Source organism: Bactrocera latifrons, unplaced genomic scaffold (genome assembly GCF_001853355.1).
Source record: "Bactrocera latifrons isolate USDA-ARS-PBARC rearing strain unplaced genomic scaffold, ASM185335v1 scaffold_140, whole genome shotgun sequence".
NCBI classification, from domain to species: Eukaryota; Metazoa; Arthropoda; class Insecta; order Diptera; family Tephritidae; genus Bactrocera; species Bactrocera latifrons.
Genome location: NW_017534853.1, coordinates 162,535 through 179,904, shown reverse-complemented (window position 1 = coordinate 179,904; position 17,370 = coordinate 162,535). Strand labels below are relative to the sequence as shown.

General features: G+C 35.3%; 2 protein-coding genes across 6 annotated transcripts in view; one reads left to right on the top strand and one right to left on the bottom strand.

The window, feature by feature from the left end:
* The window catches only part of LOC108965500, a 33,604-nt gene that overhangs the window by 11,276 nt on the left and 4,958 nt on the right, over positions 1–17,370 (top strand). The window contains exons 1-2 of one of the 5 annotated variants that reach the window (XM_018927967.1): positions 2,406–2,655; positions 5,847–6,001. The exons of 1 other annotated variant lie outside the window; for it this stretch is intronic. In XM_018927967.1, the coding sequence (XP_018783512.1) occupies positions 5,938–6,001 (64 nt within the window). In that variant the 5' untranslated portion in view covers positions 2,406–2,655; positions 5,847–5,937. Of the gene's footprint in view, positions 1–2,405; positions 2,839–5,721; positions 6,002–17,370 lie in introns of those variants that run through there. 3 more of the 5 variants (XM_018927966.1, XM_018927969.1, XM_018927968.1) reach the window with 3 other exon arrangements.
* On the bottom strand, positions 13,631–14,983 carry LOC108965502 (mitochondrial import receptor subunit TOM40 homolog 2). The gene is made up of 3 exons (XM_018927970.1): positions 14,507–14,983; positions 13,886–14,436; positions 13,631–13,822 (listed from the first exon to the last, which is right to left on the bottom strand). Exons 1-3 carry the CDS (start codon positions 14,786–14,788, stop codon positions 13,702–13,704), a joined length of 954 nt encoding a protein of 317 aa, XP_018783515.1. The 5' UTR covers positions 14,789–14,983; the 3' UTR covers positions 13,631–13,701.

Genomic DNA, 17,370 nt, shown 5'->3' with positions numbered 1-17,370 from the left:
ACTTAGTTGTGAAATAAACACCAATGATGTGGTCGTAGATTAAAGCATTTTAATTAAGATCCTCTCAAAACTGCAATCGAACACATAAGACATGCCTACCTTATACTATATTTGGTTTTCGCCCTAAAACTTGTGTTTTTATCCATGAAAAAATCTGTGAAACGAAAACACATTGAAAACCAGTTTTCGCTGAAAACTTACATTCCACTCATTATAGTCGGTGTCTTTACTTAGCATCAACTAATGTCATTAAAACGGTGAAATAGCACCCTTTGCAGTTGTAATAATCCACAGATTCACATCAAAGGGGCTTCCGTCTGTAAACAATTATTAGGCCGTTTAAGATTTTGATTAGTAATATTTACCAATTACTCCTAAGCATTGTGGAAATCCAAGTACCTCAAAATTAGTCACCTATTCTGCTATGCCTCTCTATTTAGCGGCAGCATTTTGAATCGGGATGGTTGTAGTAGTCTCGGCGCGAAATTCCAACCAAATTTCACTGTAAATTTTTCTACTCGGAACATATCAGTGATACTCAGATATTCTGCAGATGAGCAAAAATACTCTTTTCTCGATCGGAATAGCTTTTCGGTAGTTCCTATCCATTTTGTGTAGAGACCGGAGGATATCAGAAACTCAGTTCATGCAAAAGTTTTCTTCAAAAAAATAGATTTCGTTAGCAATCCGGTTCCCAAAACTGCTTCTTACGTTGCTGGAGTTAATAATACATATGTAATTAAAAACTACTGCATCAGTAGAAATCTTTACAAAGCTTTGTCCAAAATGAATTAATCGGCCTCCTAATGTACTTTGTTATATCTAATAGGATTAAACGATGTTTCTCTAACGGTTCTCTTTAAGTATCATCGTTGCGCGAAGTATTTATTTGGATTCTCAAAGTTAATACTTTCATAATGAATGTTTTTTTGTCGGAATTCTATAAAACACATTCTTTAGTAATAATTATAAGCATAATTATATTCAGGTTTCCAAAACTTACCATTCTCGTTCCTCAACAATCAGAGGCAGAGGCCGTGCACCGTGTAATCAAACAGATGAATATTTGCAACACACTCATAGTAGAAATATTTTGGAAAAAGGTGACTAAAGAAAATAATTAGCTAATCAAAAATATTTTTATGTAGCGTGTACACGAAGCAGACAAGAAGTTGTGAATGTGATATGAAAGAGAATACCAACTCAAAGTTGTTGCACTTTTGCTTGCCATTTGAGTCACGTGTGTTCTCGTGTAAACTCAGTCTCAATTTACACTAACTACATTACTAATATTTAACTTAACATTTAGTAAACGAAATGTTATGGGATTAGTTTCGAAATTTGGAGCCGGCAAAGTCTAAATTATTCAATTTGGCACTTTAAATACTTAATTGAAATATACTGAAGGTATAAAGGTAACTTTGCTTTTCCGCCTAAAACGATTCAAGAACACTTCTCATACCCAATCCCATAGCATTCAAAATTACCATTTGACTCCAAATACTCCAAAACAATTCACTTTGTTGAAGAGTGTTGCCTACATGTAAATACGTGCACATTATGTGTGGAACACAATGCTAGCGACAGACTGCAGCAGCACGACAATGAACTGAAAATGGCGTTGTGAATCCTACTACAAGAACATTTGTGAGAGGGCAGCACCATAACAATGGCCGGCATGTACACAAAACAACTCAGTTGTCCATTTTGCATGTACACAATTTCGTTGTGGCCATACTAATACCTTGCACTTCAATGAAATTTTAATATTTTGTTCAAAGTGAAATTTTTAAGCAAAAAATAAGTAAATAGGTAAATTTATTTGTTTTAAATTATCAATTGTTATTATAAATGATGTAACAGAGCTATTTTATGCTTTTATTTGTAAAWTAACGTCAGTTTTGTTAGAGCTTTGAGTAATTTTACATTTTACATATTAGTGGCATCACCACTCTACCTCATCTCTCTATCTTCCATTCTACTGTCAACTCTACTGTCGTCCTACTGTCGTTGGCAAATATAGGATAAAATTGAAGTTAGCGAGAACGACAACTGTCGGCCTGACGTCGTGTAGTCGTGCAGCCGTCAAAATAGGTCCGTCTATAAGAACGTGTGTGTTTTAATATTTGACAGATGTCGTTTGCAGTCTGTCGCGAGCATTGTATTCCCCACATTACATGTTACATTGTTGGGAGAAGGAGTCTGCCGACGTTATTGTTTATCCAAAATATAGTACACACAATTTTCTTAGAGCAGCGTACATACAGAGTACATAAGCTCTCGCCGACTGGTTTGTGTGGCGCCGGATGCTCCAAACAAAAGCAACAAGACCACATACGCACCATTTGCTTCGCGCATTTGTAGACTCCAAGAGGTGCTTGGCTTTGTGCATTGCCGACAACTGAGTTCAGTGGCGTAGAAACGTTGACACAATGAGGTACGGTTTCAAAGTGTCGATTGCACGGTGTTGAGATTCAAAGCGGCCAAATACGGACGCGAAACGCTAATTTTAACATTCAAATCAATAGAAGCAAGCGGTGGTTGTGCGAGCCTAAGAGCAACGCCTCCAAAAAAATAATTTAAATTAAATACAAAAATAAATAAAACATTGGCGATAAAGTGCGTGCCGTGCGTACGGTTCGTTTGTGTGTTTCGGTGAAAATATTTAATTTTGAATTTAGAATTTCACTTGCACATATGTATTTGTTGTTTTTGTTGATTACTAAAAGTTGAACAGCCGAAACACGATACTCGACGTTGATTTTGCATGAAAATTGCACAGTTGTCGGCGGCTTGAGTGAGGAAACAAAAAACATTTTAAACTAAAAATACAGTTATGTACGTACTTGAAAGGTGAACGGAAGAGTGCTTCAAGTTTGTGGCAAGATTGCTTGCGTGTTTCGGGCTGGTAGCAATCAAGCAGTTAGTTTAAAATCACTTTTTTTCTTACCTTTTCCACTCTACGTCTTTGTGGTAGTTAGTTTCCTGCTGGCGTCATTTCTAAAAATTCACCGTTAAATGCATTCATCTGTGCATGAGCTTACACACTTACCTACATACATGCGTATATTTGCACACAACCAACGTTGATAGGCATGGTGCGATAACTTTTCAAATACACGTGTACTTTAACTTGCCACATTTGTGTGATACCGGAAAAACAAGAAAATTCGACAAATGGGTATTTGAGCGTATTAAAGTTTTCTACTTTTGATTAGTTAATTCGCTCAGATATATATATATATATTTTTTTGTTTTTAGCATTTGTTAGTGTATTGTTTTACTTTTTCGATTTTTTTAACACTTGCCTTAGCGTTTTGCGATTATTCTGCAGGTGTTTATCTGAGCTGAATGTGAATATCCTGTTTTTGTGTTTATTTGCTTGTTTATATAGTTAATTGTGCGTGGCGTGTAAACAGCGTGTGGGTGTAATAAATGGGCAATTAACTTTGGAAAATCTTGTTTTGCGCACATAATAGAAAAATATAGTAGTTTTTCTGCAGTCTTATGGTCCCTTGTTAAGTCATGGATTATGCGAGTAAAATCTAAAATATATTTATATCCTGAACAGGGTAATTATTCATAAATACTTATTTTGTTTGCTCAAAGTAATCCCCGTAATTCGTAAGCACTTTTTGGGATGGCCGTCAGCTCGTTCAACGAATTTTGTTTTATCTCTTCGATCGTTTGAAAAGCGTTCCATGGAACGGCAATTTTGTTTTGGCGAACTAGAAAAAATTACACGGAGCCAAACCTGGTGAATACGGTGCTTGATTGATGGTATTTATAAATACCAAAATTCGGTCAAAATCGTTGCTTGATGCGATGGTGTAAAAATTCATCAATTGTTGTTCCACAATTCCGACCGTGGCTGACGGATGTTCTCACGCAAACGTCTCAATATGGCCAAATAAAACTCCTTATTGACCGTCTGTTCCTCTAGAATAAATTCTGCCATGAATGTGAAATTGGAATTCGTACGATCAAGCATGTCCAAAAGTACCTGTTTATGGTATTATTTTTGAACAAAATTCAGTTTTACTGAGACGAGTCGAGCAAGAACGCGTTTCATAGCCAAAATATTCACCAAAATCAATATGAGGTTCGTTTTTTTATCTAGATTGTTTTTAATAGCGGAAAAGATTTGCAATAATTACTTCATTCAGTTTCTTTTCTCGAACGGATAATTAAAATCATCTGAAAAATCTGAATCGAAACATACAACAATGCAGATTACTCTGATGTGTGTTCAAATAACCGCCAATTTATAGAAATATTTCAAATGCTAACTTTTTCGGAAAACTAATCCTCATTAACATTTGCGGCGAACATACTGTGCACCTCAATATCAAATCATTATTTCACGCAAACCTTTATGTAGATAAATAAGCCATAGACTACATCTATCTAGGACTGCTTTCGAAATAGAAACGGACTTTACTGATTCAGCATTACAATATCATAAATCATATTTATTAGGACGCTACTTCCACGTAAAACCAGGATACGAGTTTTATATTCTTAGGGGAATAAAGGCAGGAGTTGAACAAGGTAGTGTGTTGGGCCCTCTTCTTTATATTCTATTCACGCATGCCAGTTGACTGTAATTATACAATAGCCACATTTGCAGACGATACCGTGCAGCGAGCAATGTTGGTAGTAGTGAACATGATGCAACTACTAATCTCCAAAAAACTGTAAATAAAGCCTTACAATGAACAGAGGAATGGCAGACAAAACTCCTAGAAGGTACATAAGTCTGCAAACATTGTTTTCACATACAACAAGATACAGCACTACCCATTTTCATAGAGGGTGCATGAATATCGCAGGTCTATATAGCCGTTGGCAAGTCTCTAAAGCGCTTTAGAACTAAGCAATTATTTGATCAATAGGAACTTATGAGTCATAATTTGAAACCTTTTATCAAAATTAGGTCTCACTGAGCTAAAAGTGGTGCATATAGCTGTGTCCGGAATTTCTTGTCATCTACATCCATCCTTGTTTGAAATTGCCGAACCCCTCTATTGCTGTAATATTTGATTGAATATTCCCGGAAAATCACTGTTTTAATCATATCCTCAGGAATTAACTTTTTGTGTATCAGATCACGCTAAATTTAGTTGTCGTTAATTTTCCACTGGCCGCAAACACTTATTTATATATAAGAATCCATTATAAAAAGCAAATAACATTCAAAACAATATTACTTTTCATGTATTTTTAATAAAATTTTATGTGTCCACAATTCCCACCCCCCTCTTTACTCTTTACACGCCACTTTGTCGGTCAATCGAGCTGTGAGCTGTGAATCGCGTCATCTGCCAATTAATAGGGTTGCACTTCGTATTCTTTACCTATTTCCATTATCTATTTTGTGTTGACATGAATTTACGAGGTGTGCAGTAATACTCGCTTATAATAAAGAATAATATTGCGGCAAAACGTGGTGTGGTAAAGTGAATAATGGAAAGTGAAGAACCCAATAAATCAGAAAAATATGTATATGTGTTATGCATAGATCTACATACACATAGTACATATATGTAAATATATGATGGCACATAACACAAATGAAGCAACCAAAGTAAACATGTTTTCAAATAAATAAATGAGAAATTCAATAAAAATAAAAATAAATATTTCAAATTTAATAATAAAATTTTTATTGACCACAGATGGGACATAAAAAGAAATAAATAAAAGAATAAACAAAAATAGCTTGAAATTTTTATTTGCGATTTTTTTTTTGTTTATCGAAAATATTAATAATCGTGTTTTTCCCGCAACGAATTTACTTTAACCAAATTTTATCACGTTTGAAATGGGTTTCGGCTTTTGTATAGTGAAACTTTGAACACATTTATTGTGGTGAAACCCGACTGAAGTTTTTTGAAACATAAACAATTGATATTTCTTGGAATATAGCATGTCAACATGGAACTGATAAGAAAGTATAAACAAGGAAACCTCACCACTGCCGACGTGCGCACTTTAAATAGTACGTATTATGTATGAATGTGTTGAAAACATAAAAAATACCTAAAATAATATACAGTATTCCCGAGTTAATTGAATCCCAGTTAGTTGCGTCTCCGTATACTTGCATAATTACTTTCAGATAGTGTGGATTGTGAACATATCAAAAGGATTACACTTTTAGAAAAGTGTAGGAAAGTAGGAACTATGAATTACAGTCGGTGTTACTCCTGAAATCTCACCTTCGTCTCGATTTGGCACAATAACATCAACAGAATCTCCGATTGAGGAAAACACTTAGTAATATATTATCAAATGCACAAACTTAGTACTAGGTTAGTTAGGTCTCACTTGAGAAATATGTAAGATATATAAATTATTATTATTAAACATAAATTACAGTTTATATTTCATGCTTACAATACTCAATAGTGCGTTCATTAACGGTAATCGATATTTTGAGCGCAACTAAGCTGGGTAATACCTGTCTCTTATACACATCTAGATGTGTATAAGAGACAGACTTAGTACTATGTTAGTTAGGTCTCATAATATAAATTATTATTATTAAACATAAATTACAGTTTATATTTCATGCTTACAATACTCAATAGTGCGTTCATTAACGGTAATCGATATTTTGAGCGCAACTAAGCTGGGTAATACCGTACCATACAAGATTTTGCGATAAATACATTTTTATGAACATGAAAAATATCAAGGGAGCTTTTAGTATAATTTGCATTACTTTTACTTACTTTAACATATAAAAAAAACTTTTATTTATATTGGCTGATCCAAGTAGAGGTGCTTATTCAATAGCCTTCATTTGACAGATCTGATCATGATATTTGTGTTCACCATTCTTTAGCTTTTCATCACGGCAAGACTTACGTCTAAATATCGTTTACAACGTTCACCTTCATTACGATCTGTAAAGTATGTGTTTCGCGCGTTTCGATCGACTTATGGTTAACATAATCGGTCTACTGAGAGTGTACACGAAGATTGTGGAGAGTCGATTCGGCGCCGTTCGCAGCAACTCAGACTGACGTATGGAACACATTTTATGTCGAGATATTAAATAGGAAGTGTAATACAGCTTGCGCCCGAACTGAACCCGATAGATCTTCTCTAGCAACATCGCTTTGCCCTATGGGCTCTTAAAAGTTTCACGAAAATCCGACCTTTTCGAGCCAAATTTTTTACAGCGACCTATTTCTGGATCAATGCGTCTGTAAACAAGCACAATTGCTGCATTTAGGACAAAGAGCAATTTAAAGAGATTGAGAAGCTGCCATTTTATCCAGTAAAACTAACGGTGTGGTTTGTGGGCCTGTGCAATCATCGGTCCATATTTCTTTAAAAGCGGTCCGGTCGATTAGTCACCAAAATCGTGTGATATCAAAATGTTATACTTTTCCTATGAAAATATGTAAAGTCTAAATTCCATGTGGACAATCCCATTTCGATTCAGGCCTTGAAACAAAACATAAGGCGTGTCGTTCGACACCTACTTGTTGAAATGCTCGAACGAGTCTCCGAAATTGGACTCAATGCATGGACCATCTGAAACGCAGCCGCGGCCAACATTTGAGAGAGATAGTCTTCAAAAAATAAATGTCAAATAATGTTCTTTCGAATAATAATGATCATTCCCCATTAAATTTGAGATTTCTATGTCTTTTTCTTTAAAAGCGCCTCGAAATAGATCACACTTTATTATGTACTATATGGTATATTTGATTCCTTTGCTTTAATTATAAGGGGATGAACAAATTAAAAATATATACATAAATATACGTCCAAACAAACTTATATGACATTAAAAATAAATATTTATGCCAATAAACTAATTTTCATATGGTCTTGTTACTGACGTTTGAATCGTTGTCGGATTGGGGTACATTCACAGCAACCAAGCCATAAATAAGCGTAAACAAAAGCATTTCCTTAGGGCTGTTGCTAAATGTCTGAAAGTTGAACATATAAGTTGATAGATAGTGTTGGTGTTCTTAAATGTAACACGAAGGTTTACTTGGATTGTTTGCAGTGTTTGCATATGCACATTGCAAATAGTATAGCAGTTATTATTTTTGTAATAATAATGAATACACTTTAGTTAGAAATAAACATTCGTCAGTACGTGAAATTATGAACCGATTTTGGTATAAGTGTAGTTTTTTCGTCCCAAGTGGAAGACCATGTCAATACAATAAATCATTAAGGGACTGTATCCGTGTTGTTCAGTAGACCCCACTGATGTTATAAGTAACCTTCACAAATATCATAAAATCACCACAGTTATCTTGTGAGAATTGTTGTGACACCACCCATGATTTGAGACCACTGCAATCTTCCTCCAATCGGAACAACAGGAAAAAGTTGGGATCAAAAAAAGCGTAAAATTGTGGCATGTGGCAGAACTTCTAATTACTTCATTGATCTCCTATGTCTATTACTGAAGTAATAAGAACAAATAAACATGCATACGTATATTGCCTTTCATATTTCGGGATTTGGCAACTCTAGAGTTGAAATCTAACCAACTCACCACTTGATCGTAAAGTTCGAGATTTTTTATGTTATACTATGTATGTACTCAGAACGTTTTCACATAAGGACGCTTCTTGTATTGTTTACAGTAATTTGAAATATTCATCTCGGCCGAAAAAAGGTATTAAATCGCTAACATTTTCGCGCAATTATTTTTCACAACTCTCAACATGGATTAATCTCAGCACCGTGCTTCGATGAACTTAATTACATTTTTGACGATGAAACTGCATCCAAGACCAGTGTTCATCGATGGTATCGTGAATTCAATTACGGTCGCAGATCATTCCAAGAGAATTTCATAAAGGATGCCCAAAATCAGTTGTTGTTCCGGAAACTATTGATGCTGTGCGCAAACTGACATTGCAAGATCGTCAAATGACCTATCGTGAGATTGAGACAATTATAGGAGTTAGTGGGAACAGAATACATTCAATATTTCAAATCAAATTTCTTGTATCAAAACGTTCAGGATTGTGCAAAAGGCCTTCGGTGATAATTCTTAGTCGCGAGCAAGTGTTTTGATAGCCATGAAGCGTATTATTACTGGCGATGAGTCTTGGATACAATGATATGACTCGGAAACAGACGATTATTCGGCAGAATAAACCACGTCAAAGCAGGTCAAAAATGAAGGTTATATTGACAGTTTTCTTCGATTATCGAGGCGTGGGAAAATAATTCGAGGGGGGACGACATAAATTTTGAATAATAAATTAAAAATTTTAAAATTATGAACAAAGTCTTTTAACCTCTCTACTTTTTGGATAGCATCAAGGTGCGTCTCACAATGGAATTAAAAACTCAGCCAATCATCTAAGCTAGATATAAGCACAAAATACATACATACAAATATATGGATGTACATGTGTATATAATTATAAATTCATAGCCATATTTGGATCTAATTGTTTGTCTTTTTCGAGAGGTTGAGGAGAGATTTCATTCAAATATCTTTACACTACTTCCAATTATAAATCATTCGTGCCGCTTCGTTTTCAAATTAAAGTGAAAACTACACATTTTTATGCAAATTAATTGAAATTTGTTTGTATTTTTGTTTGTATGTATCATACTGCGCTAGGTGTTGCCCAAATAAGAACGCAAATTTTTTTAAAATTGAATTAATGAGTTTTCGCATGAGATGACATCACTGAGCTGTTAATAATATGTATATATATGTATTTGTAATGTGCCACCGCATTGGAATTTAGCTACAACAATATATTCTTACGGAGCAGCATATACATATATTGTTTGTCAAAAAAGTCTTGCGGCATTTTCACTAGTTGGCGCTGAGAGCGCGTAGTTCTAGTTTTATTCGTCGCATCAGGTCATGCTATACCTTTTTGAAAGGCTCATTTCACGCGCTAACACGTGTTTGATTTATTGTCGTTTCCTTTAAGTCGTTCGTGAGTTATAGCGTCGCAAACATGGAGCAAAATAAAGAGAAAATACGGCATATTTTATAGTACTACTACGATAAAGGCAAAAATGCATCTCAAGCCGCCAATAAAATTTGTGCAGTTTATGGACCCGATACAGTTTCCATTTCCACCGCACAACGATGGTTTCAACGTTTTCGTTCTGGTGTAGAGCTGGTCGAAGATGCGCCACGCTCCGGAAGGCCTGTCGTCGAAAATTGCGATAAAATCGCTGAATTGGTCGAAAAAGACCGGCATAGTAGCAGCCGTAGCATCGGTCAATAGCTGGGTATGAGTCATCAAACCGTTATAAAATAAAAAAATAATAATAAATAAAAAATACCCCAAGACTTTTTGGACAACCTATTATTTACCTATATACCCCAAACCTTTTTGGACAACCTATTATTTACATATACTATACATACATACATACATACATACATACATGCTTATATGCTTCAGTTAAGTTGTAGGTTAGGTCTCCTGCGTCATGCTTATTGAAGGTTACAATATCTGATAAAATGTAATTTTTATATGCCGAGTCACTTGTGCTCGTCATAGTCTTATTTTTTGTAACACCAGAAAATACATATTTGTTTTTTACAATGTTTACTCGCAGTTCTATAGGCCGGAGGCCAATTACACGCCAAAGCATATGTAACAAAAAACTGATAACATTGTAAAAAATACAAAATAAAGTTGAAAAATCTGTATACAAATGTGTTATCGAGAGGGAAGCCAATAAATAACAGAGTAATCCTATGAAATATCCAACATCAAAAGTAATCATACATACATACATATGTAGCTATGCACATAACATACATATGTATGCATAGTTGGAGTGAGCGCAAAAAAATTTTACTTCTATTATTTACAGAAATATTTAGTACCAAAATCAATGATATTTATTGCGTGTAGTTCTGTTTACTTTGCTGATTTTTGATTTAAGTGCTAAGCGCCATACTTTTGTATTACATCCTGATAAGCAAGTCTATTTCTACATTTGGGAGCGAGTGTACACCTGTCCGTGTATTAGGGTGGTATTTTATATTTAGGATTCTTTTACTTCGGATTACTTTTATTACTTTTATGCTTTAATCAAAGTATTGACCATAGGAGGACGGGAATAATGAGTGACTTATAGAGTTTTGGTTTTGCTTGTCAGGGAGGACTTTACTTCTCAATTGTCTACTAAGTCCGAAGGAGCACCTCTTGGCAAGAGTTATTCTGCGTTGTATTTCGTGGCTGATGTTGTTGCTGGTGTTCATACTAGTTCCACGATTGACGATATTATCTACGATTTCGAAGTTATGACTGGCATGGCGCATGATTAATAATATCAGTACCCTCGATAGAACCTTATATGCGATCTTGAGGATGCTCATCCCACATTAGTTGAGGCAGATTGTGGGGTCTCCATTTTTATAGATTGGGCACTTAAATTCCAATCGTTGGGGCATGCTTTAGTCCAACCATATACCATACAAAAAAACTGATTCATTCTCCTTATCAGTTCTTCGCCGCCTGGGGGTTCTACAAGAGTTTCCGATCAATGCATGGTTCAAATTGATCATGTTGTCTGTAGCGGTTAACTTTAACATTTCCACCAGGTTTGAGAAGCTCATGATAATAAACAACCTTCTGATCCTACAAAGCACAAAGCATTTCCTTATTACCGAACCGATCTGTTTTTGTAGTCGATGTTGACCCATGATTAACCCATGATTTTATCGGTTTAGGATTCTTAAAATAAATTAATTTTTAGCTAGGGCTAGCAACAAAATTAATCAAATTATATCACAAAAATATTTTCAAACTCTCGTAACAAATAGTAGAGTAATTTTGTCCACACAACGGTCCTTTGTAACCTCAAATACTATTCTAAGTAGAGAATTATAGTGTATTTATCGAAACTATCAGGTTGGCGTGATATTGAATTGAGGATAATATTGCAGACAGAGAAATTGCTTAAATTCACAAAATAGCATTAATAAAAAACGTAAATTTCTCTAATTCAGCTTTAAAACACTTTGACACTAAAATAAATTTGGTACAGATCACTCTTGTAATCCTTATCCATTGGCTCAAATATTTGCTATAGTGTTTATGTTATGATTTTGGTGGGTATTGTAAAGTTTTTCGGGTTTGATTTAAGTTAATATAATTATATATTTCGGATTGTAAACATATGTACGTCATTAAAGAAAAGTAAATATTCTATACTAATCAATTTGTTTGTACTGCAATGTCAACTTGTTTCGAAAGCTTGAACCGACCATTAGGATCTTCGTGGGAATCGGCAACGAAACCTAACAAAAAATATCGCCAATTATTTTTGCAATCTTGTACGAGTATGTCTACGTTAGTATTAAGCTGCAATTAATATCGACAAAAAGAAGCTATATAAGTAACTGATTGCTTTTTTTCTTCATTCACATCACACAAATGCTCATATAATTTGATTAGTGCTTAAAATGAGCCAATTGTATTAGTTTTTCATCTGGCCACAAGATATCAATCTATAGCTTGGTTTCGCTTTAGATAGCACCTAATTAGCTTCATCTAGTCATTTAATTACGCAGTCAAATGCACAACTTAGCTAAAGGTCCGATGTGCATAAAGTTCCTCTTGTGTTTGTCGTTGTCTTGGTTCTTGCTCGTTCTATACCTAAACAAATATAAACACATAAATAGACTTGTAAACGTAAATCGACACTTTAGCTCAGCGGTATGAGATCATGTGTCAATAATTTGTTAATTCTGTAAACAATTCATTAAGTATGCCCGATAGACACATGGGCAATGGCAACAAGCCGCTCAACTTTTGTTGGAATAATATTGGTGTGAGCGTCGTCATACTGTCTCGTGCTGAGTTGTGTTAAATACATACATAGAGTTGCCACTTGTAAGGGTTTCGCTTTAATGAATTATCATAAAGAGCAATCCATTTTTCCTTTAAAATAAGTGTGAATATGTTATTCGGATGATGGGTATATGAGTCATACATCTTACAAGATGAGACAAAAATATCCGATCTTTTGAATATTCAAAAATTTTCTTTTGCGGTACTTTCGATAGGTAAAAAATTGGAACTGTAATAACCAACCCAACAAATATATAAATCATTTATTAACTCAAAAGCTAGATGCCCAATTTTTTGGTTGTAGAAGTTATTTGGCAACCAGAAAAAAAATGAAATTTTTCCTTACTCTAAAGTGGGTTTAAACAATATTCAAAACACCAGTAGACGAACCCTTGGTTTTTTGAATTTGAGGAGGCTCGTTGTTTGACAGGTGCTCAGAGCTTGAAACGAGTGAGATAGTTTTGGACCTGAAAATGGTTATTGCCAGTATAGACGTGATCACTAACATGAGTTTTTCCTTTAGAAAAACTTTTTTGTGCCTCCTACCAGTATAAGAAATCATATTTGAATGCGGTGCTATTGAAGAGCAAGGAGCACTCAACTATAAAGTCACCCCTTAACTAGATACCTCCCAACTGCCAACTGTTTCCAGTCAGCTCTGCCATAGTCGTGATAATATTTGCTACTGTGAGTAGTTTTAAGTGTACGATGATATGTAGCTCTACCAGTCTAGCCCTTCCGAGATCCTCATCCATTTGTGCCATAATTACATTAATACAATATAAAAAGCTTGTCTTGGATTTTAATCGATTTCTAAAGGAATCAATATTAAAATATAATTGATTTAAAAAAGCCACAGACACTGTTCGTCTCATTAGTCACCGCGCCTTTGCCCACTGGGATCCAAAACAAATTTAAGACCAAATGCCAAGCGATTGTTTAATAAACTAATCAATGCACTCAGACCCATGCCGCACGGAATATGGGGAAGTGAACTGAAACGAAGAAATATGTATGAGATTAAAATGAGTACGGTCCCTATAAGAAACTAGCTCTACCGGTAATACTGAAAGCCTACGGAGAGGTCCGAGTTTACCATACTGCGCACAACAGAATCCTCAAAATCCCATTGATAGCAAATTGTGGCGATCGTTTTCTGTGTCTTACGATGCCAGGCGAACATGGTTGCCATCTGTATGCGTTGATGTATACGCTGCCAATAGCTGATGTCAAGACCCTGACGCGATGCGGATGCTGCTATTTGGTAATTATGCTTACTGTATCGTGCAGCGAGTGCCGCTTCGGTTATCAGTGAACGCGGATCGGTCCATTCGAGCAACAACTCCCCACCAAGCGCCCACGAGTTGGTAATCGAACGCATTAGAGATATGGTACTACGACCCCTCTGCGAATGGGCGTTATACAAATTCCAGGTGAGTGTAGTCGATGGACGCATGAGCTCGATATTTGTTTGAGTTTCTAACGGCAAATCTTCAGCGGCGCGTTGCATGGCAGCCTCCAGTCGTAATGCGTGATGTGGGAAAAAAACGATACTGACATTGGAAGCCAGTGTTGTTGGATTGATGTCTGCCATGATGGTGGGTGTTTGCTTTTGAAGATGAAAATTATTTATTTATTATTTTGCTCTTAACGGTATTTTTTTGCATTAAACAACATACTAAAAAATCATCGTATAGTCGTAAAGAATAATTGCCGCCGAAACGAAATCCCGAAGGCCGAGTATGACTCCACAACCAATTGCACGTGATAATTTTGTTGGCCGCTAGCCGATGGGCGTAGTCCAATTCGATGCCATCGTAATATTTCGGATTAATACGTTGCGCAAATAGATGGAGATCGTGTATATTGCCAGGGTTCTTTTTCTCGGAAGAACCGGGGTAGAGCTGGAAGCACGCTGGAAACTGTTGGGTGCACTTCCGTGGACAAAAATCGCACGTCATGAATGTGAGAAGTTGGAACAATTAACAAATACGCCTTCTAATATCGATTTATTTTTTTGCAAGAGTTGCAAAGTAATACGAAATATAAAATATATATGTATACAATCGTTATGGTGAAACGTTATACCAACCACACCGAACTTTTCTAGTTTCCCAGAAAGAAAACCGAGAAGTAGAAATTTTAATTTATAAAATTCAGACTGTTTTGCTTTTGAAAATAATGACTGAAAATGTCACATAGAAAGTAATCAAAAGAAGGTGAAATAAGTGGCTAATTTGAAAAATACAGAACCGACGAAATATATTTCACTGTGGTGAATTGGTAATTATTAAAAAACTTTAATTCGAATTCTAACAATTCTAAATAAATAATATTGTGGAAATTGTTCTGAGATAGATTTAAATATAAGGTCTATATGGGGTTACATTGAGCAGGGATCCGACTTAAGTCAAGGGCGTGCCATTTTGTTCGATTCTTGTTTCCATGTTAAAGGTGATTTCAAAATGCCATTCTCCTTGGAACACTCGTTCCTACTGGTAAAAAGCTAGAACAGTCGAATTTCAAAAGGTCATTCATCATAGACAGGACCTGTCACTAAGTGTAAGATCTGGACTATCCCTTCCTTCCTTTCTTCAAAACAATATCATGGAGCTTGTGCGGAGTCGATTTGCAGATCAAAATTCGACCCATGACGTATAACTAATATAGTATAAGAGCGCTATAAAAGTAAAAACTGTTTAGCATATCAATGAAAACCTGATCAATTACGTATATTTTGCTTACTGATAAAGCCATTCAGCCAGAAATGAGCCTCATAGCTGAAGATGAGTTTTCGATGAAAATCTGGATAACTTTTAAGTTGCTGCTCAGACCAATTCACGAACATACGACGATTTTGGTGGCCAAGCTCTTGTGTCAATTGAGAACGAGGTGCTAGAGACTTAAAGTTGAGGTCACTGACTCCCAATTTCGATAGTAAATTTTAATAGCTTCGACCCGTTGGACAAGTAGAACCAAACCAGAACTTTGGAAAACGAGGAAACGTCTGAAGTCCTTTGCAGGGATTTATAATAATAAAATTTAAGATTCTCAGTATCAAATTTATTTTTCTGAAATCATTTTCTTTTACCAGGCTTAATTATGACCCGAGAGCATACAATGTTTGCCGCAGGAATTGTTGTTGGTGTGGTGGGCCACATGTTGCAATTTACTACCAAAAATTGTGATTAGCTTCGATTGACTGAGTAGGCATAACAATACTCTAATGAACAAGCAACCAATTGGAAAAGTTTATTAACATTTACATATTTACAAATGTCTATGAACATACAACCATAAAATCAGTTGCACTGCTTTGCGGTCGACAAACCACCAAACCACAGGAAATGGAAATATTTTGTTGGCATTGGATGGATGTTTGTTGGTGAATGGTATGTGGCCTTTCATACCCGGCAGGGATAAGACATACGTCAGAAATCTCACTAATTGTTTGCAGCTCTATCTGCCAATATTCAATAGCAGATATGAACAACTGTAGTGGACTTGGCTATGAGATGAAAATTATCTTAATTACTAGATATTTGTGTGATCTGTATAAGTTGGGGGTTATGAGTTCACGGTAAAATGCATATATTCTAAGTTTGGAATATTCCTAGTGGGTGGGGCGTTAGGTATATGTGACCATCGTTGTTAATATGTAACTACACACACATACATAAGTATGTATTCATAAAAACTATACATTTGGAAAAAATATTTGGCTAGCAAATCAAGTATAGTATATCAAGTGAGTATATTTACATATGTACATGCATTTATGGGTACATTTACACATTTCACTTTCCTCCACCGGAACACAAAAACAGTTGCGGCATCTTGAATGAGAGGAAATGCGGCAATCTGTTCTTTTATATACATTTTTTTCTGTTTCTAAATTGGCTACAAATTGTGGCAAGTAAATAACCATATTGCGGATCTCAAGAGCAGAAGACAAAAAAAAAAAAAATTCTGCCAAACTCGTAAATAGCTTATAATGAAAGCTCTTTTCATGTTTCGTTAATTTAGACAGATTTAGATGTAGTTTGTGGTATTTCCGATCGATATTTATTTATTTGTGCTCGTAATTAATTACACAAATAAAGAATTTTAAAGAGTTTAAATTAAAATATGAAAATAGTTACCTTCGGCTGCACCGAAACTATAATACCCTTTACAAATACAAAATATTCCACACAAGAACTGGATTTTGATCAAACACTTTGTGTTATAGCTATAAGCTATAGTGATCCGACCCGAAACTTTTCTTCGCAAATTTGGCAATAGACCATGTCGAATTTCGTGAAGATATTTTGTCCAACAACTGAGCTTTCCATACAAGAAACTTGATGCTGATCGTTCAGTTATGGTAGCTATGTGCTAGAGTGATATGATATCAGCGGTTCCGACAAATAAGTAGCCTTTTGGAGAAAAAAGAACTTAAGCAAAATTTCAAAACTTGACCGACAAATACGCGTATATACAGACAGACAAGGGGCTAAATCGACTCAGCTCGTCACCTTGATCAGTTATAGTCTTTTTTTTA

Bases quoted from the DNA above. Each gene is read 5' to 3' on its own strand.
- LOC108965502 (XM_018927970.1), bottom strand. From the start codon at position 14,788: ATGACGTGCGATTTTTGTCCACGGAAGTGCACCCAACAGTTTCCAGCG. The intron at 14,437-14,506 runs GTATGTTGTTTA...CATCTTCAAAAG, and splicing joins GACTATACGATGATTTTTTA to CAAACACCCACCATCATGGC. The intron at 13,823-13,885 runs GTAGAGCTAGTT...TCTTCGTTTCAG, and splicing joins GTAGGCTTTCAGTATTACCG to TTCACTTCCCCATATTCCGT.